The following is a 19,835-nucleotide window of genomic DNA, read 5'->3' as shown; positions in this document are numbered from 1 at the left end:
CCCCCCAAAAAAGGCTTTTTCCTGCTGCCCTTCTTTTGGGCTCACCCTTGACTTTCCTATTCTTGACTTCCCCATTTTCCCCTCTGTTCCAGATATGACCGGGATGCAGCTTCCAATTTCCTGCATTCAGGTGAGCACCCATGAAATTATAAAGGGCAAGGATTAATTGGCATTCAGCCAGAAGAGTAAAAATGCCGTAAGTCACCCCTGAAGATCAGACTCCTTTGGCAGCTGTCCCATAATTATCCACCAGCTTGGCTCTTGGTAGGGTGGGAGGAGAGAAAAGGAATTTTACGCATTTATTCATTTTCTCCATCTGCTTGGAGTCATGCTGAAATAAGACTTATAAGCTGTACCGAAAGCCTGGTTGACTGGAGGCCTCAACTGGCTGAAGGTATGAATCTTGATTTCTGGTGGGTTATGGGTCCCAAATGCAACATTTGAACCCTGTGCTGTGGGCAGAAGGAATGGGGGGTGGTCCCCCGCCCCCCCCACCCTGGAGCCTAGTACAGTGCCTGGCACAGAGCAGGTGCTTTAAATACGGACACAGATGAATTATGAAGTGACAATTGGTGAAATGACCAAGTGTTCTATAGCCACTGTGCCCTGTCTTTGACACCCCCCACCCCCCACCACCAGTGTGGTCTGGGCACACCTCTTAGAGTCTGCAATATGGGTATGAACCACCACTTGGTGGAAGGAAGCAAGGCATACAAAATATGAGAGGGTTTAGAAAGAGAAATTCCAAATCTCCCAAATCCACTGCATCTCCATCTCTTCCAAAGCAATGATGGCGAAAGTTGAGGATGCTGGCATGGAGGTCCTGAGCAAGTTTGAAGAATCTTTGGAGGCATTCGGGAGGAGAAAGAGAAGGCTGGGAGGAGGTGGGGCAGTGAAGTACTTTAAATCAAAGTAGTTTTAGGGCCTGTGTTTCTGAGTAGTTCTGATTCATGTTGTAAGGGAAACAAGACAGGCATTCAGTCTTTATTCTGTGGCTCCTCAGCTGTGTGACTTTGAACAAGTCACTTGACCTCTCTGAGTCATTTTCCTCGCGTGTAAAAGGAGGTAACAATGGCTTCACCCCTGGAGCTGTGAGGATGAAATGAGGTAATCCACGTAAAGCTCTGTGCAGAGCATATGTGGACAGTAGCGAGTCACCACAGAAGCTGGGTGCTGCTCTGAAGCTGTTAATAATGCTGATGATAAAATCCACTGCCCCTGGCAAGTTCCAGGTACAGTCCATTAAGTACAACCACCACCCCTTCCTTTCTAGCTTGGGCTGCCACCTACTGGCGAGGACAAGAATGACAGCTGTTGCTGGACCGATTTCACTGTGCCTGAGGGAACAGAGACCAATCCCTGGACAAAGACAAAACTTGCAGGCAAACCTTTAGATCTGAGGCTTACAGCAGGGGAAGGTGAGTGTGAGGGGTCAAAACAGGGGCATAAAGAGCACAAGGGACTACGGTGTTGGTCATGGATGTCATGGTGGTGGGAGAATTATGGGGTCTACACCTGAGGGGGAGAAATCAAATATTGTACAAAAATGAACAATGATGTAAGAAAATAAAAAAATAAATTTATATATTAAGAAATCAAATCCCTAATCACCACCCCATCCTCATGCCTGGGAGGGAGGGGTGGCATATTGACTAGGAGGGGGTAGAGAAATACAGGACTCAAATTCTGAGCATACAAGTAGCTTTCAGAGATCCCTGAAACTTTGTCCATCCTGATGATGAGAAAGTCAGTCCCCATTTTACTCCCTGAGTATCCCTGAGACTAGTTCCCATTGATCCATCCTCATGCCAATCCTGGTCCAGGTAACTGCCTTCTCTCTGGCTAATACAGCAGCCTCTGCATTGGCCTCCCTGCCTCCACTCCATTCTCCATAATGCAGCCAGGGCAACCATGGGGCATAATTCACATTCCTGGGATCAAATGGAAGCTGGGATTTTTTTTTTTAAGATTATTTATGCATACAAGAACTGGGGTACAGGCCAGAGGTGTGTGTGGGGCGGTCAGAGGATTCACCAGAGACAGAATGGGGAATAGAATAGACGGATTGACTGAAACACTGCTGAGGGGAGCAGTGGGCGAGACAGGAGAGGTCTGCAGCACCATGTGGGTAGCTCCCTGGCCGGGGATTGAACTGGTGCTGCAGTGGGTACGGATAGCTTCATAGGTTGCATCTTAACCCCTTGAGCTATCAGGGAGGCCCCGGAAGCTGGGATTTCATCTGCAAGTGCCCCTTTGTGTGGTTGCCTCTCCTTCCTCATCCTGCTCGCCCCACTTATAGGACGAATATAGGGGAACCAAATAAGACATCAGGGGGAAAAATAATACAAAACACAACAAAACAGACAATTATAAATCAGAGACATCCTGCAGGGGAGGAGGAGGGAGAGGCAGCAAAGGGAGGGAGGGAGGCGCACAGGGGACTGAGGTGATGGTGCACGGGTGCATTGGTGAAGGAAACTCTATGAGGACTACACCTGAGGGGGTGGGGGGAAGCAAATATTGTTTAAAAATGAACAATGATAGAAAAAAATAATAAAGTCCTGCCTGTCCCCAGGGCTTGGGAACTCAGAGTCCCATGTCACCAGTGCACACAGCACTTCAGCTTCTGCTGTTGGGCTTGGGGTCTGGGGTAGCTTCATGAGCCTTGCAGTCTCCTTGGCACACTCCAGGAGCCTGTGCACCTATGTTTTCCTGCTTCTGTGACCCCCTTCCAGGACTTTGGCTAGGGCACCCCCCCCAGGCGCTTCTCAGAGACCCCAGGCAAGGTCTTAGCACCATCTCTCTCAGGCTGTCCCCCTCCAGCAGGCCAGTGGTGTCAATATCTCTTGGCTGAGGACTGGGAAGCCACAGATAGCAGTCCTTTCCTCTGCAGGGCAGAAGAAGCGCCCAGGCATTCACTGCACCCCTAAAACCAGCAGTCCTCCAGTGACTGATGGGAGTTGGTGTATAAGTGCCCAGCTCACTCCCTTTAAGAGATTTCTGAGGCATGGTCTTCCTGTGGGGTGAAGCTAGGTCCACACATTCATTGCAGGCCCCCTTCCCTGACTTATAGTCCTGCTTCTCTGGATTTTGGAATCATTTCCCAAACATACTGCCTGCACTGGAATCTCATCTCAGGGACTATAGCAGGAGGGTGGGGGTGGAGTGTGCGGGGGGTGGGGGGGGTATGTGGAGGGGAAAGGCACAGAAAACAAGAGGGTGTATTCCCCTGTGTCCCCCTGCAGCTTCCTTTTGCTCTGGCCATTCTCACACCACCTGCCTCCTCCAGCTCTCCCTGAAACAGCCAGTGAAGACAGTGCCCTCCGCATCTGTTCCTCTGGCTTTCTCTGTTGCTATGGGTCTAACACAGCAGGAATTCACCACACCCCCAACACTAGGAGTCCTCTGGTGACTGCTATGTGGGAACAACAGATCCTTTCAGGCCTGAATGAAACCCTATGAGCTTGATCTTCCCAGCTACCTAACAGCTTGCCCAAGGCTGCCACTGGCCTATCTGAACTCATGGTCCAGGCAAACCCAGTCTGAACCAGTCCACCCTAGGGGGAAACGAGCACATGGAGTACTCAAAAAGTTCATGCAAAAATCAGCAAAAATAAAATTTAATTGTGCTCAGGTGTGGGCAGAGCACCAGTCAGCAGTCCCCATGGGAGACACACCTGTTCTTTCCACAGATGACCACCTGCAGGGGGCCTCAGTCCTGGGAGGATTTTGTTTCTCAAGAGGAAAGCACACAGAGTGGGGGCCCTCAGCAATTTCCATTCTGCGGCTCCTCTCCCTTCTCCTCAAGCTCCTGCAGTCCAGGCCTCAAGCCTGGGCTCCGATTCCCAAGTCAGGGGGCATTTCTTCAGGTCCTCACATAGGCAGAGCCACAGCCACCCTAAAATACCCTCCGGGGCACACAGCCCTCCAGCTCTAGCATTTCCGGCCAGCCATCGTATTTGTTGAAGTCTGGGTGGTTCTTTAAGTACTAGGGAGAGAGGAGAGAGAGAAACATCAACCATGGTAGAGGGGTAGGGGGCGGGAGTGGGGCAGTCTTGGATTCAGACCTGCGTTTGCATTATGCTTTAAAACCTAAAGTCTTCAGGGCCGCCCGGTGGCGCAGCGGTTGAGCGCTGGGTTGCGAAGCTGCCCGCGGCCTCTGAGGCGCCGGTTCGATCCCCGGCTGCTCCCCGGCCACCGGAGACCCGCATGGCGCGCAGACCTCTCCTGCCGCCCGGTGCTCCCCTCAGCAGTGTACTTCGGTCCCTCTGCCTGCTCTGCTCCCCGCTCTGGCTCTGGTGGGTTCTCTCACCCTCCCGCGCTTCTGACTGTACCCAGTGCTGTTTAAATAAATAAATCTTAAAAAAAAAAAAAAATTCTAACTTTAAAAAAAAAAAAAAAGGCAAAAATCTACCATGGAATAATTGTGGCTAACCTACACAAGAAGTTTTAGCAAAAAGTTCTAGATAACTGCTTCTCTAAAAATCAGTTTCCATGTGCAGTTTTAATCATGTCGTGCCCTTTGGTTCGTCCCAACCCGCTGATCTTAAGCGTGAGATAAAGATGGAACTGACTTTTCTCTACACTTCCTCTTTGCTGTCCTGGCCCTGAATTTCGGGCTCCAGAAGCAACGCTTGAAGAAAGAGCAGAGCCACCCCCACAGTGCAGCCTCAAACCTTTTTCTAGGTAGTCCTGCCCCAGTGCTTCCTGCAGGGAGTCCTGAGCCTCTGGCCCCTGCATCCTGTGCCCTTCGCTCCCAGGGAGTAACAGAATCCTCTCCTTTGTACTTTCTAATTACCTTGATTCATTCTCTTAGAAACATACACATATGAACAGAGGCAACATTTTTCAGACAAGGCAGCCCCCTCACAGCCCCCATGGTGGCCCTCCTGGAATACAGGGGGCCTTTGACTGTCTTCTCTGCCCCCAACAGCCCCTGTCCCATCCGTGTTTCTCTTGTTTGGTGATAGCATCAGCCCCCTGGCCTTGTTCTCCTTCCACCTCCTCCTCCACGCTCAGCCAGGGAGGCAGTTCTCAAACTCTCAGTGCTGGAACTGCTAGTGGAGGCAGGCAGACCTAAGTAGCCCAAGGCCTTCTGGTTGGGCAAGCTGGTTGGCACCTCCCTATGTCTCTGGGTCCTGGTCTGTGATGTTAAATAAGACCCTGCACAGGACCAGCTTGGCTGTGCCTGCACAGAGCCAGTGCTTGCCATTGTTAGCCTTTCTTATGATCAGTCTGCTCTTGTTACTCTGCTGCTTAAGCCTCCCCTGACTCCCACTGCCTTCAGGCAGAGTTTGTTCTCTTCAACAGCCCTTTGTGTATGAAGGATCGAGATCCCCATCGTGGTATCTGGGAAGAAAGGAATGATCTCACCAGTGGAGACTGGACTGCTGTGAGCTGGGCAAGGCCTGGCCAGTTTTCCCAGCTTCCGGAATTGCTCTGAGCTGGGGATGCAGGGATGGTTGCCTTGGTGTTGTGTATGTGTGTGTGTGTGTGTGTGTGTACGTGTATGTGTGTGTAACAGCATTTTCCTGGGGGCCTTCCTCCTATGAGTGCTTCTCAAATTCCACTTCTGGGTGCCTCTCAGACTCCTCTGCTTCCCCCCCACCCCCACCCCGGGTTGTGACTGTGCACTCCCATATTCTGGACCCTTCCTACTTCTTCCACATACTCAGGGAGGTTCTGCTATGTGTTGTTCTTGGTGCAAGTCCCCCAACTCCACAGGGAACCTAGAAAGGGCCTTGAGGCTCCCCTGGTCCAAAACCTCCCTGTTACAGGTGGGGAGACCGAGGCCTAGGGGACAAGGGGCTTGGCTAAGGTCACGGCTGGGAGCAGAAGCTAGGCTCCTCACTTTGGGCTCTCCTGTTCAATCACAGAGGTCTCATCTCTACCTTTCCTTTCTCTTTCTTCCATCCCTCACTTCATCCTTCTCCTTTTTGGTACTTATCTATATAGCTATACATGACCCACCTCTTTGAAGAAAGGTCAAGACCACTTACTCCTGGGGGATTGGCCAGCTGGTCCATCCTGACCTCTGGGATGGTCCTCCCCACACTGCCCTGTGTGCCCTTCCCAAGCCACCCCAGTCCACCCCACCTATCCCTAGCGCACTCCGCACCCCACTTTAGTGGCTTGGGGAGGCCACCAAGAACTTACCAGCTCATAGGGGCTTTTATCCTTGATGTCTCGGGCCCCTACAAAGATCCAGCTGTCCCGGAAGCCTATTTCCTTTGCATATTTACTGCCCAATTTGGAGAAGAGCGCCCTGATTTCATCATTCATTCTGCAGAGGAGGAGAAAGCCATGAGGTGGGGCGAGGGGAGAAGGGTGAGCTTCCCCACACTGGGCTGCCCTCTCCCCCTGCTGTGCAGCAGCTGTGTCCCCTGCAGGAGAAACTGGGCAGGACCACAAGGACTCTCCTCTAAAGACCACTCAGAGGGCCTGAGAAGGTTCTGAGAAGGTTTTGAGAAGGTGTTGAGAAGGTTTTCCTTCTGCTTCCACTTGTAATATACATTCATTTGGACGCTGTGATAGACATTCACAATGAACAATATACGTTCATTCTGGTCACAGGGTAACCAAAAATTACCATCTCACCCCCTTGACATAATCATTGGAAAATGCTAATGTATTTTCTTCATATCTCCCTGCCATGCACTCTAAGAACATTCTTTCTTAACTTTTCCCCACCCCCAAGGGTAGGCATTCTTCTCTGTGCTTAAGTATTCTCAGCCTCATCATTTTCGAGGCTGTCTATCCTGTCATATATATAATAACAGGCCCTCTGTCACGGCACGTCACAATTTCTGTAGCCATCGGCTCTCAGGTGACAGGGAGTGTTTCCAGCCTCCACTGCTGTGACTGAGCCAGTGATGGCCCCCCACCCCCACCCCAGCCACAGTGTGCACCACTGTCTGGTTATTTCTTCAGGAGAAGTTGACAGAAGATGGGGCATGTAGAAGAGTGGGAGGGGCCCTGGGGACGTGAATGTTTGCTTGGCGTCACCAAGGGTGGCCTGGCATGAGGGTCCCACTCACTTGGTCCCTGGGTCGTCGTAGGAGGCCACCATCACCAGCACGCCCTCCGGAATTTCTTTAAGGAATTTCACCAGGGAAGCAGGATCTGGGGGAGGAAGGAAAAGCACTCATCATCTAGGGGAAACACAGTCGGTCATTCTCATTCTGTTCCTGCTGCCTGGTCTGGAGACCAACCCCGAGTTCCATCAGAGGAGGCGCCCGGGGAAGCTCTGTCGCCCTTGTCCTGGGGAGAGCTCAGTGCAGGAGGGCCCCTCACCCAGGTGGTCTGGGGTGGGTTCTGGACACCTGTGAATTTTTTTTTATAAAATTTATTTATACATGCAAGAGCTGGGGTACCCGCCAGAGATGCGAGGGGGGGTGGTGGGGGGGAGGTGACAGGATTCACCAGAGGCAGAGCAGGGAGCAGAACAGGCAGACCGAAGGCACTGCTGAGGGGAGCAGCGGGCGAGACAGGAGAACAGGAGAGGTCTGCTGCGCCATGTGGGTTGGTCCCTGGCTGGTGGGGGATCGAACTCGTGCTGCAGAGGCTGCGGATTGCGTCATAGTGCAGTGCTTAACCCCTTGCGCCACCAGGGAGGCCCAACATCTGCGATTCTTATGTGTGTGGGTGTGGGTGGGGGTGTGGGTGGGGGTGGGGGTGGTGGGGTGGGGGTGAGAACAAAGGGTCTAAGGGCCCTTGGGGGAGAATCATCAGGGTGAGGCCAGCCACCGCCAGGCAGTGACAAGCCTGTGACCAACCTCCACAGCAGCCGCATTCCCAAAATGAGCTCTGCAGACAAAAAGTGGGAGTTCTGAAAGTCCATTAGCAGATGATCAAGATCTCACTTTTGTCTTGGACAGAGAGGAAATATTTGGAAAAAATGAAGTGTGTCCTCTCTTAATTATCTTCTCATTTTCAAAAGTCATCATCCTTTTTGGTGTCTTGTGGGAAGGGATGACTTGGTCTTGAGACACTTCTGTTCCTGTTCCCCACAACATGGTTATGTCCTTGTTCTTAATAAACCGTTATCAAACTGAATTTCATCCTCTGAATTATTTTTTCCTTTATTTATTCTGCCAGATGCTACCCTCCCCCAGCAACTCAACCACATGGTTGGAGTCAGGGAGGAGGGATGGGAAGGGAGAAAACTAAAAATTCCTGGGTCGCTCCACCAGCCAGTCATTGCAGTTTGTCACCTAATCCTCACATCAGCCATAGGACGCGGACGCTTGGCTCTATTCTACTGATGACGAAATTGAGATTCAGGAGGTATCACCTCCCTGGTGGCCTAGGGGTTAAGTCTTACTGCTATCAATGCTATGACCTGAGTTCGATCCCCGGCCAGGGAGTTAACCCACATGGCGTAGCAGACCTCTCCTGTCTCGCCAACTGCTTCCTTCAGCAGTGTACTTTGGCCAATCTGCCTGTTCTGTTTCTTACTCTGTCTCTGGTGAATCCTCTCACCCATCGTACTTCTGACCTACACCCCAGTTCTTCCACACATACACTAAATAAATAAATAAATATTTAATTCTAAAAAAAATGAGGAGTCACCTGCCTCTGGTCACACAGGCTGAAATCTCTGACTCTGGAGACTGGACCTCTTTCTATAACCTGGCCTAGGGCACCCCAGTTCTCTGAAGGATCCTAGGCAGAGAATAAGTGAAGGCCTCTGCCCTCAGCCCATGGCCCATGCTCTCTTCTCTGTCCTTGGCCCCAGCTCCCTGTGCACTAGAAGGTGCCTTGCACACCTGCAAGTGAACACCCCCATGTGCCTGTCCAGGCTGCAGCCATGTACCTTCCCCTCAGCAGCCACCGCCTGGGGCTTCTGCAGCTCTGGGACATACCCGGAGAAGAGGCCTTAGTGCATCTTGGAGCTGGGTTCTGGTTGGCACATCTGGTTTGCAGCCCCCACCAGAAAGGACTGCCATTGGGGGGATCCTTTGGAGCCCAGAATCGCAGTTTCCTGTGGCTGAAGCTGGCACCACAGAGTACCTTCTAAATATTCCCCAGCCCTGCCTTCAGGACAGTAGATTCCCATTGTATCTCATTTGTTTGCAAAGCCAAGTGGGCCTCTGGCCTCTGTGCCTGCTGCCTGTCTCCCTCTTAGGCTCATGTGGTAGGTGGGCTCAGTAGGGGAGGTCTTCCCTGGAGGTGGAGGCAAAGTTGGGGAAGTCAGAAGAAAGAGAGCCCATTGTCTGGCAGCTGCAGGGCCCTGTCCACTCCACTAGCAACCTCCTGGGAGTTGGAGGTGAGACCTGAGCCCCCAGGGCCCTGTGATGGTGGGGAAGGGGAGAGAGACTGAATCAGACAGCACTCTGAAGAGGGGTTGGGCCCAATCCTTGCAGGGCTGCGCTGCCCTCTGCAAAGGGCTGCCCCATGCATTTTTGCTCTATGGTTGAGCAAAAATATGTTGGAGGGAGGTTCAGTTGCCAGCTGGACAGTGGGTGCATACTGGGCCCAGGAGTGATTTATCCTGGTTTGGAAGGTTTGGCAGAGGGGTGGGGGTTGTTGTCAATCTCACCCACAACTACAGCTTTGTTTGGGGGCCTGTGAGTGAAGAAGCTGCTGCTGGGAACTTAGATGAACCAGCTTCCAGCCCAGGTCAGTGACTCATCACTGGGCTATGCTAAGGGCCAGGAGGACAGTGACTTCCTAAAGGGGGGTCATGTGCAGAGAGAAGCTCAGAAGCATGTCTATGCAGAGAGAGCAGAAAAGATACTCCATCCGTGAGCTTGCAATCTGAGTTATCCTTTCTGGGATAAAGCTTGGGAGGCTTTGATTCTCTCCTGAGGCCTGGCAGAGGCCCCTGTGTCTTGAAAGAAGATACCCGTTACCTAGAGGAAACTGGGCCACGTGATCTTATCCTTGGCAATTTGGTGTACATAGCCTGGATGCCCAATAGCCAGTCCTGGGGGTTTCTTTGCCTGAAAGTCTGCTCTGGCTTCCAGATCTTACTTTGCATCCTGGGGCAGGTCAGACGTGCTAGGAGATGCCAAGGAATTTGGGGCACCTCCCTTGCCCCTACAGGATATCTCTCTAAGGCATGCATTTGACATGACACTGGCTCTAGAGTTACAACTGCCGCCGTGTTCAATGGCTTGATACCCTGCTGTGCTGGCTGCCTCCTTTCCCGGTCTCCCCAACTCCATAGTGCCAACCCTTGAGAATGAACATTGCACTTGAACCCTTGCCTCAGGGTCTGCATCTTGGAGAGCCCAATTAAGACAGCAGAATTTCAAAGGCAGCAGCCTGATCTTTAAGCCCCACCTTGCCTCTTTCTGGTTGTCTCTGATGGAAACACAAGCCAAACACCCCAGCACCCTCATGGCTCTCCTGCCACAGGAAGTAGCTCAATCCACCCGACTTCAGTGCCAACAGCGATGCCTACCTCCAGCGTACATGTCAAAACAGTCTTGTTTCAGCATCTTCCCCGTGGTTCCTAAGGGATAAGAGAGTGGAACTATTATTTCCTGTGATGTGTCAGTCTGCCTGTCATTTTCCAGAAAGAGGCTACTCTTTAGACTAAGATCTAAAAATAGGATAAGACTAGAATAAAGTCAGGTACTGCAGAAAGTGTACAGGACTAAAGTAGGTACATGATGATTGGGTTGATCTGGGAGGTACTAGAACATAGTGTAGTGGGCTCTCTGGAAATGCATGGGATTGAACCAGTGTAGGTCTGTGTTCTGCCTGGTCATTTCCTAACCCACAATTTAGCATTCTGGTCTTCACTTTTTAAATTGAAGTAACACTGTATGGTAACATTATACAATTTTCAGGCACTGCATTAAGTTCACCATGGAAAGCCCAAGTCTATCCTTCACCATACAATTTTGATGTTATTTTTTTGTGTCCATAGAATGGGCTTCAAATTAGATATATTTTAAACAGTAAGCACATGAGATAAATTTTAGCAGCAAAATAAGTCATAAAGATACAATCATCATCATTATTCCTGCGTTAAATAAGACACCTGCAATTTGAGCCCTCCAATTCTTGAAGCAAAGGGCTTTGCAGTGGGCTCAATGACTTAAGTGTCCTGAGTCTGGTAATCTGAATTGTGGCTTGTGGTTTTTACAAGGGGGCCAAGTTCTACAGGGAACAGGTGTCCTGGACAAATGCTGCAGTTCTTACATGGCACCACTAGATGGAGGTGTTGCAGAGGGGATGGAGACTACATTTTCCCCTTCTCTCCCTCCCCCACTGCAGTTTGCAGATTACTGAAAAGGGTGGGGATTGTTAGGACCTGAGCCTTGGTAGTTCTCTTGGGGACTGCTCACTCTGCAGCTCCTCCAAGTTCTCAGAGTCACTTAAGTCCAACCCAAGGGGCACCTCAGCTCACCTGGGGCACTTGGAAACTGATTTTGCTGTGAAATTTCTAGAATTAGGGGGAGGAACTAAGTTTGAACAATTTCAAGGAACCACTGCTCCTCTGAAAGGGTAAGAAGGTTAATATTTAGCAATCCTTTTAAAACTGTTGTTTGTTCATTGTACAGGTGAGGCCTGCAGCCGGACAGTGAGCTGTTAGCTTCTCCACAGCTGGCAGGGGTAGGTGCTGTGAACCTGCCTGGAGACATTTGTAGTTAAGGACGTACTTCAGCTGAGTGATTAAGATCTGGGCTCTGCCAGATCCAGGATCAAATCTATCTAGATGATTCCATTGGCTGTGTATCCTTGGGCAAGTCGCCTAAACTCCTTGAGCCCCCAAGTCTTACCTGCAACACAGGGATGTTGATCCACTGTAGCAAGGTGAGGAAGTTAAAGGAAACTAGCACGAAGTGCTCAGTTAGCATTTTATGATATTAGTGGGTTTTTTTTTATTTTGCACTTTGTGAAGGGCGGGAGGAAGGCCCTCATCTGAGTCCAAGCAATTAGAGACTATTCAAAGAGGCTTTCTCCAGTAGCGGCCCACTTGAGGGAAGAGAAACTGGCGCGGTTCAGCCTGGGCAGCTGAGGATCCAGCCTGTTCCTGCCCTCCTCACTAGGGTAGACGGGTGGGGCAGAGGATGAGTGCAGATTGTGGGGGACAGTCAATGCAAACTGGGGCTCCTATAGTCTTCTGGGGTCTGGTAGGCCCAGAGTGCTCTTGTGTCCTGTGAGTCTCCAGAAGCTCCATGATCCTTGATATTGACTCAGGCTGAGGCCAACCAAGTCATTATTAACTAGAAAGTAGCATTTTCTCCACTGGAGATGTGAGACCAGGTCAGGCACCCACAATCAGATGGTGACCGTCCCTACCTCTAGGAAGGAAACTTTCCCCAATACATACTTTAGCTAAAATAAAGTTTTCACAATGAATACACCCCTAGGCTAACATCCCTCTAGGCTGATGCTACAGAATCCACCATATTACTGGCTAGAGGTCACAGGCATGGGGAGATCGAGTTCAAGAGATGAAATGACCCCCTGAAAAAGAAGAAGAAAGAACGGACTCCAGCCTCCTAATTATGTTACGCTGGGTTAAAACTGCTTAAATGGAGCCTCCACCCTTTTCTTGGGAAGCAGCACACAGACCCTGTCCCTTAGGCTAAACTGCATAAGTTTTAATAAATTCTCATTTGCTACTTGCAAGACCAGAGTCCCTGTTATTTCTATTTCTTGGAGAGCTCAAGAACCTGGGAACTGGTAACTCTGAGACCACGCTGAGCACCCCACATGCCACTGAAGAGATCTAGGCCTCTTTTCCTGCTTTCCTGGCCTTTCCTGGGCCCCTAGGAAGTTGGCACAGCTGCCCTCTCACTCCACTCCAGGCAAGGCTCCGTCTTTGCTTCAGACCTTGACCTCTCCTCTCCTCTGAACCAGAGGATTCCTTGGCAGAGGGGAGTTGGCTTCTGAAGGAGCAAGGTGCAGGGATTTGCAGTTGGCAAGGCCAGGGTTCCACTTAACCTGTCACTTCCTAAGTGCAGTCATGTGGTTGTGCCACACACAGCTGTTACCATGTCCCTAAGTGTCTGCTGTGCCTTTTTTCTCATTTGCTCTGACCCTTATCCCAGGAAATGGCTCTTAGAGGCAGAGGGGAGGGTCTTGACTGGGGCCAGACTACCTGTCCTCTGTGGCCCCTGTGGCCCCTTAAGCCCCACTCTCTCCTAAGAAGTGTCCCTGTTTCAGTCATTACCTGCAGTTGGTCTCTTAGTTGTTAGGCTGGAGATGCAGAATTAGTGAGACTGTGGGCTTCCCCCCCCCCCCACTCTCACCCCCCCCCCCCATCTCTCTGCCTCCAGACTCCCTACTCTGAGCTGGAAGAAGTTTTCTGAAATGTCATCTGGCCCTCAGGCCCTCCTCAAAGCGTTTTCAAATTCCCTTCTTAGCAGCCCACCCACTGCCTTGTTTCTTACCACTGCCAGCTTCCATATTGCAGCCAGAAAGAACCTGTATGCCCCCTCCCATACCCCTAAGTGCCTCTTTTCTCTTCCCTTCCCTGCTCCCTATATAATGTTGCCCCTGCCTGGAAGGAACCTCCCCACTTTTCTCCTGGCCAACCCCAACTATTCTCAGACCTCATCTATTGCATCCTTCAGGAAGCCTTCCCTGACTGCCTCCATACCCAGCTTCATCACATTGTGATTGATTGTAACTTCATGGCTACCCAAAGGGGTTATGAAACCTTCTAGTTCATGGCTGATCCCCAGTACCTTGTCTAGGGCCTGGCCCATAGTAGCTGCTTTTGATATTTGTTGAATGAATGAATGAAGGTATGCACTTGACTTGTGATGTTACATTGCCATTGGTTGTCCCTGTGCATTGGTTTGAGCTAGGGTGGTTTGAGGATGGGGTCATGTTTCACAGAAGGAGCATCTCCTCCTGAGGTAGATGCAAAGGGCAGGAGCCTGGCAGAACAGCATCAGATCCTTTAGGCCAACCAGGCATCCCTCCTGAGCACTATGGGATTGATGCCTGCATGTGGCAGGAGCTGAGGCAATGTTGGTTGAATAAAGGAGCAATGACCTCCCTCAGCACCTCCCTTTTCCAGTGGGAAACATGTTGGGGCTGTCTGGGTGGGGGCAGTGAATCGCTAACTCACCGTTCAGCAGGGCGATGTTCAGGCCTCTGCCCACATTATCTTTTACAGGACTCATGATCCTGAAGAAGAAAGACAAAACATAACCGTTGGTCCTGCTTTTGTGACTCTGGAGCTCCACACGGGCCTAGCCGGCACCGTGCAGAAGCATCAGGAAATACACGGAATAATGCGGGCCACCTGCTGTCTCCTGGCAATGAGCCGTGGCTGGGATCTCTGAGGATTCTCTCATGGCATGTTTGGACCAGAACAGTCTGCTCAGAGAAGAGGGAAGATGCCCACTTGGGGTTCTGAGGTGTTGGCAGGCAGGGTCACATGGAAGGCAGAACACAGAAGGTTGCTGCCATCCTCTGACCTCCGGGATGCCCAGAGGGACCCCAGTTGTGTTCCTGCCTGCCAGTGTTCATGCCCATGTTTTGTGGTATCCTGGGGAAAATGCTCCTTCTCCATCTGGGGTGGGGGGAGGAGGGGGTGGGAATGTTCTCAGCACAGACCTCTCTGAGGGTGCCTCAGGGCAGGCCTGCCCCTGCAGCCTCTGCCTTTGCAGAGGCTGATCTACAGAACTGAGGAATCCAGAGGGGAGATGGACTAAGGTGGTGGGGCACAGGCACTTTGGCGGTGGGTACTCTCCAGCAATAATACTTTAAGCGGGGGGTCCTATACCCCCCCAAATACAAACTACAATGTAAACCAACACTAGCTCAATGAATAAAGAATGAAAGAAAGAAATAGGAGTTCCTCGGTGCTTACAGTTCATCTTCGAAGCACAAGGTGGGACCCACAACGCTGGCGGCCCCACTGTTCATTTTAAATGCAAAGAAGTTGGCTGCACAGGATTTTAAGAGGCCACACTTATTCTTCACAAACCCTGGAGGAGAAACAGACCAACCTTGGTGACAGCAGCTATGGAAGGGGCCCCAGGGAGGATGGGACAGTGGGACCCCAGCTCAGCCGCCTCCCCACCCCTCCAAGAGCCTTTGCTGACCACTTCAGGCTGGAGCTTTGGCCACCTTCTGTTCTCCCTCAGTGCCTCCAGCAAGCTCAGAACAGACACAGGACACTGACTGTGGTCTGATCACCCCAGAGTTATTTTTGGGCTTCTCAGCACAGCTCCAGTCCTAGCACAGCCCCTGGGTAATTCAACACAGGCCTTCAGTATGTCTATGTGGAGCTTGAATGGGGCTAAAAAGCAGTAAGTGTCAGTAGGGGATTCTCTTGAGAACCTTTCTCTAGGGCCACGGCAGTTTTTGAGCTCGCAGGGACCCTTGTAAAAAGCCTACTGGGGGCCTGAACATGGTGGGTGGGAGCACCCCTCAACTGCTGGGTTCCCTTGGGCAAGTTCTCAAGCCCCTTGCATCTCAGCTTCCTCATCTGAAATGGAGTAACGGATGCCTTCCCCAGTGGGTTCTTGTGAGGAATAAATGAGCAGAGGTTAATGGTCAGTACATACTGGCTCTTTTTCATTCATTCATTCATTCCATCAGTCATTCAATCCCTGGATACCTACTATGGGCTAGATCCTGGGATACAACATGAATCAGGCTGAAGTTACCAGCCCCCACCCCCCAACTCAGTGCCTAGCATGGTACTTGGAACCCACCGAGGACTCCTTTCAAGGCTCCTCTGACTCCCGTGACTGTTATTAAAAGCCGTGTCCCCTTCACAAGGCCCTCGCAGGGCAAACCCTGGAGGCCCGGGAATGGCGGCACAGGCTGATAGAACCCCCAAACACAGCTGCTGAGCTGCTCAGCCCTCAGCGGGCTCTTTGCCAGTTGGGACCATCACCTGTGCTTTCTGCCTGGCAGGTTCTAATTTATATTAATGTGTGTTTTTTAATATCACCTGACAGTTCAGAAGTACCATTAGGGAAGACTGGCAAACATGGAATTAGAGAAAGTTCACCTGCAAAGTGGTGATGGGGCAGCTTCTCTCCCCCCAGCCCCTGTGCCAGGCGTCTTGCTGAGCTACGCTAGCACGTGCTTGGAACACATCTACAGTCTTCCTAATAGAAGCCACGTACCTGAGGGGGTTATTGTGCTAGGCACAGAGGCAAGCACTTTATATGTATGTATTATCCTGATAAATCATCCCAGCAACTCCAGTGTCTGGCATGTAGTAGGCACTCAATAAATATTTGGGCAGAGCTGGGAGGGACGATGCAATCGGGGCCATGAGGGTCTCAGGCCCCTTGCTAGCCTACAGGGAGCCTCCATGTGAATCAGGAGACAGCACCCCTCTAGGGGGGACACGTGCCACTGGTACAAGGCTTGCCAAGCTCACGGCACCTACGAGTAGGTAAAGGTGCCCCTTCCTAGAAGTGAATGCTGCCCTCACCAGGGCACCCTGCTGGACTTTGCCCTCATCTGAGTGGGCAGCCCTGCTGACCTGAGCAGAAATGACTGTCCTGTGCCCTCCACCCCCAGCATGCCAATGCTGAGCACATCCCCCAATGGGTGGAAGCCGAGCTCAGACCAGGACATTATCACCAGGGCGAGGGCCACAGGGGAGGCACTCCCCGGGGGCTGCTCAGAAGGGAGCGGTGTCCAAGCCTGGGGCTCCAGAGGGAGAGCGCTGGGCTGGGGATGTGGACCTAACTCACTTCCCCAACCTCTGGAAGGGACCTCTCAACCCAGGGCTGGCTGAGAAGTGGCGCTGGCCAGGGGGCCTCATCTATGAGCCTTGGGCTTCACCACAGGCCACCTGCCCCTTCGTGGCAAAGTCAGTTTTTCGTGAAAGCAGAGGTTTCCACCTATGCCGAGGGTTGTTCTAGGCCTCAGGCCACGCTTAGAGTTTACCCAGCACCTAAACAACTGCAGCTAAGTCTGATAAACCTGGTGTCAGCAGGTTGGCTTAAGCAGGCTTTTCTGGAATTGATTATCTGACCATCAAGCCTTCACAGTCTTGGCGCTGGAAGGAGACGATGCCCGTGGGATCAAGTCGGTGGGAGGCAAGGGATTTTGTCTCTGGGCTCAGCTTGGGAGGACTGTCCCCATGAGCTGCCCAACTCCTCTGGGAATCCTAAGTGATGCTGGTTAGGGCATGGAGCTGAGCACTGGATGGGGTAAAATCAGGAGACTTGGGTTACTTTTCCAGCAATTTGCTCTGTGACTCACCAGAAATCTCCCCCTTTAGGCAACAGTCCTCTGCCCACCTATGCAGGTGCTTCTTTTCACCAACTCTCTCCCTCTGCAGGGCAGCAGCCTTCCTGCCTGCCCGTGACCTGTACCATGCCGGGACTTCTCCTTACTGACCTCCCTCAGCGGAGGCCGCTCTCAAGGCTGCCCACCTGCAACGCTGCAGGCCTCTCTTTGCAAACCTGTCCCTTTCCAGGCAGCTCTTCCTGCCCGCTTGTGTCTATGCAAGTGTCTTTTACTCTCCGATCCCTTTCTCTAATAAACCTGCTCTTTAAATATATATAAAAAAGAAATCTCCCCCTTTAGCTATGCCAACTTTAATGTCAATGGATCTATTAGAAGCTTCAATAAGGCTCCTGAGGCTTGCTGTGGGCTAGGAGGGATGGAGTGCTGGGAGGGATTGGTGATGTCTGCCGCGGGAGTGGGCAGGGTGGGAGGCAGCACCATTCTTGGATTTGCCATCCTCCAGCAGCTAATGTCTGAGTGTTCAGTAGCAAGATGTGGTGACAATCTATGCCCAGATTATGACTCCGTGGGGCTTCAAAGAGATGGGGTTGAGAATGTTGGGGGAAAGATTTGTGTGGACTCTTACAGTTGTTATGCTGTAATCCCACAGCATATTGGGACTCCCGTGCCCTTCTCCTGGAACTGCATCCCTCTTCAGATACTACCAGGTTGGGGTATGTGGGGGGAGACCCGGAGGTGTTGCCTCTGATAGAGGGGTATTGAGAGAGTGGGTTCTGATCTAGATGAGAGGTCTTGCTCCATCACTCACAGCCAGCAGATGTTCATCAAGAGATTTCACCCTTTCAGCCTCAGTTTACTAATCTATAAAATGACATAATTACAGCACCTATATAGGTTTGTGGTGTGGACTCATGAGATGCTAGTGAAGTTCTAAATACAGCGTCTGATGCATAGTAGGCACCAGCCATTGTTACTATTATTGTCTTTTCTACCTTCTCCGCACCTCGGCGCATGGCACTTCCTGAAGCCCTGATCACACATCTCAGTGTGGGACATGCTTGTCCTCTAGCACTAGCTTCACTCCTCACCTCCTGGACTCTCCCATCAAAGTCTTCCCTGGAGCCCTAGGCACTCTTGCCTCTGCAAGCACAGCCACCCCCTCCTCTGCAAGCACAGCTGAAAAGCCACCTCCTCCCTGATATTTTCTGTGGCCCCATTCCTCAGGAAAGGGGTGTCCCTTTTGGAATTCAGAACACTTTCCCCACCTTTTTTGGCACACTTGGCTCTTTTACCCCAATGGATAATCAACAGAACCTTCTGTTTGTCTCTGGAGGCCCTGCGAAGCCTGACATGGAACTATGAACCAGGCCTGGTGGTGGTGGTGGGGTTCACTGCAGTGATGATAATAAACATAGGCCCCATTCTTGGCCTCCAAGTTGGGGGAGGGGAGACGGGAGGAAGCACTACAGGGGTGGCTGCTGTGAGGGGAGGCAAGCTGGGGTGTGGTCCAGCCTGCAGGGCAGGTGACCTAGGAAGGAGCAGTCAAGCAGTTCCTATGCCTCTGAATGGCGGGTTCAGGGACCTCAAAAGGCACCATAGGGCCTTAGGAGGAGAGAGCTGGGCACACTTGGGAAACCGAGATTTTTTGGGACTATAAGATCCGGAGTAGAGACCCTGAGACATCTCAAGCTAAGGCAGTGGGAGCTGAGTAGATACTCACGCTTCTCCTTAGTGACCAAACCTGTTGGAGAGAAGACAGAATCTTGTTAGTCAGAGAGAGATTTGCCCCCGGCCCACTCCCTACCCCTTGAAGGTCGAAGATTGGGACTGGGGTGTGTGAAGAGGGACCTTAGAGTGGCTTTGGCCTGCTCAAGTAGAGGCCCCCTCTAGTTCATGTTGAAATGTTCACACTCAGTCAGTTCATGCGGAAATGCTTTAAGATTGCTATCTCCCCTGAGAGTCTGCTCACACTGTGGCTGCCACCATCCTCCCCGCCCCTGGCTCTATTGTAAGACCCACTGCAGCTTGGGGCTGCCTCAGGTGTGTGAGCTTTAACCTCCCAGCCCTCAGCTCCTTTACCACACCTTGGGGACTGTCATCCACCCTCACAGGGAGCAGGGAAGATGCAGTGACCTAGCCTAGCACCCAGCACCCTGGCCCTGCTGTCATTTCTCAGCCCAGTCAGGGGGCCTCTTCTGACTTCCTGCAGCACTGCCTGCCTGCCTGGGGCTTCATGGCCACAGTCACTTCCAGACACCTTGGCTATGCAGTGTCCCGGCTGTTTCTACATTCTAGACCATGTCTCCCGCCACACAGGTGGTGAGTCCTACAGGACATGGCCCCCAGTAGACAGAGAGATGCTGGGGAGGGTGTTCTCTTCTTTGGGCTAACCCCCAAACACATTCTACTCAATTTGGGGGGCTATCTCTCCTGGAGTGCCCCTACCCTTGCCTCCACGCACAGCCCCACCAGGGAAGTTCCAGGAGGCACCAGTCACATGCTATATTCCTCTCTATCTGGCCTGGGGGAGAGAAGGAGCCTCTTTAAGCTAAGCTGGAAGGTGAGCATCTGGACAGCTGGGGCCATCACACCTGCCTCGCAGAGAAAGCTGCCCATGGAATGAGGTGAGGTAGCAACGAGCAGAGTCCAGGGACACAGGGACAGATTCTGGGGACTTTATGGAGGACTCTAAATGC

General features: G+C 51.8%; 1 protein-coding gene across 1 annotated transcript in view; it reads right to left on the bottom strand.

Moving 5' to 3' along the window:
- Positions 1-3,898: 3,898 nt before the first annotated feature.
- The window catches only part of FAM3D (FAM3 metabolism regulating signaling molecule D), a gene marked incomplete at both ends in the record, with an annotated part of 49,238 nt that continues 33,301 nt past the window's right edge, over positions 3,899-19,835 (bottom strand). Inside the window, 6 exons of the mRNA XM_084247749.1 lie at positions 3,899-3,988; positions 6,157-6,283; positions 7,038-7,122; positions 10,409-10,459; positions 14,042-14,100; positions 14,789-14,906. Of these exons, the coding sequence (XP_084103875.1) occupies positions 3,899-3,988; positions 6,157-6,283; positions 7,038-7,122; positions 10,409-10,459; positions 14,042-14,100; positions 14,789-14,906 (530 nt within the window). The remainder of the gene's footprint in view (positions 3,989-6,156; positions 6,284-7,037; positions 7,123-10,408; positions 10,460-14,041; positions 14,101-14,788; positions 14,907-19,835) is intronic.

Source organism: Talpa europaea, assembly GCF_964194135.1.
Source record: "Talpa europaea genome assembly, chromosome: 11".
NCBI lineage: Eukaryota > Metazoa > Chordata > Mammalia > Eulipotyphla > Talpidae > Talpa > Talpa europaea.
The sequence above is the reverse complement of the archived record's forward strand: the minus strand, read 5'-3'. Positions and strand labels throughout refer to the sequence as shown.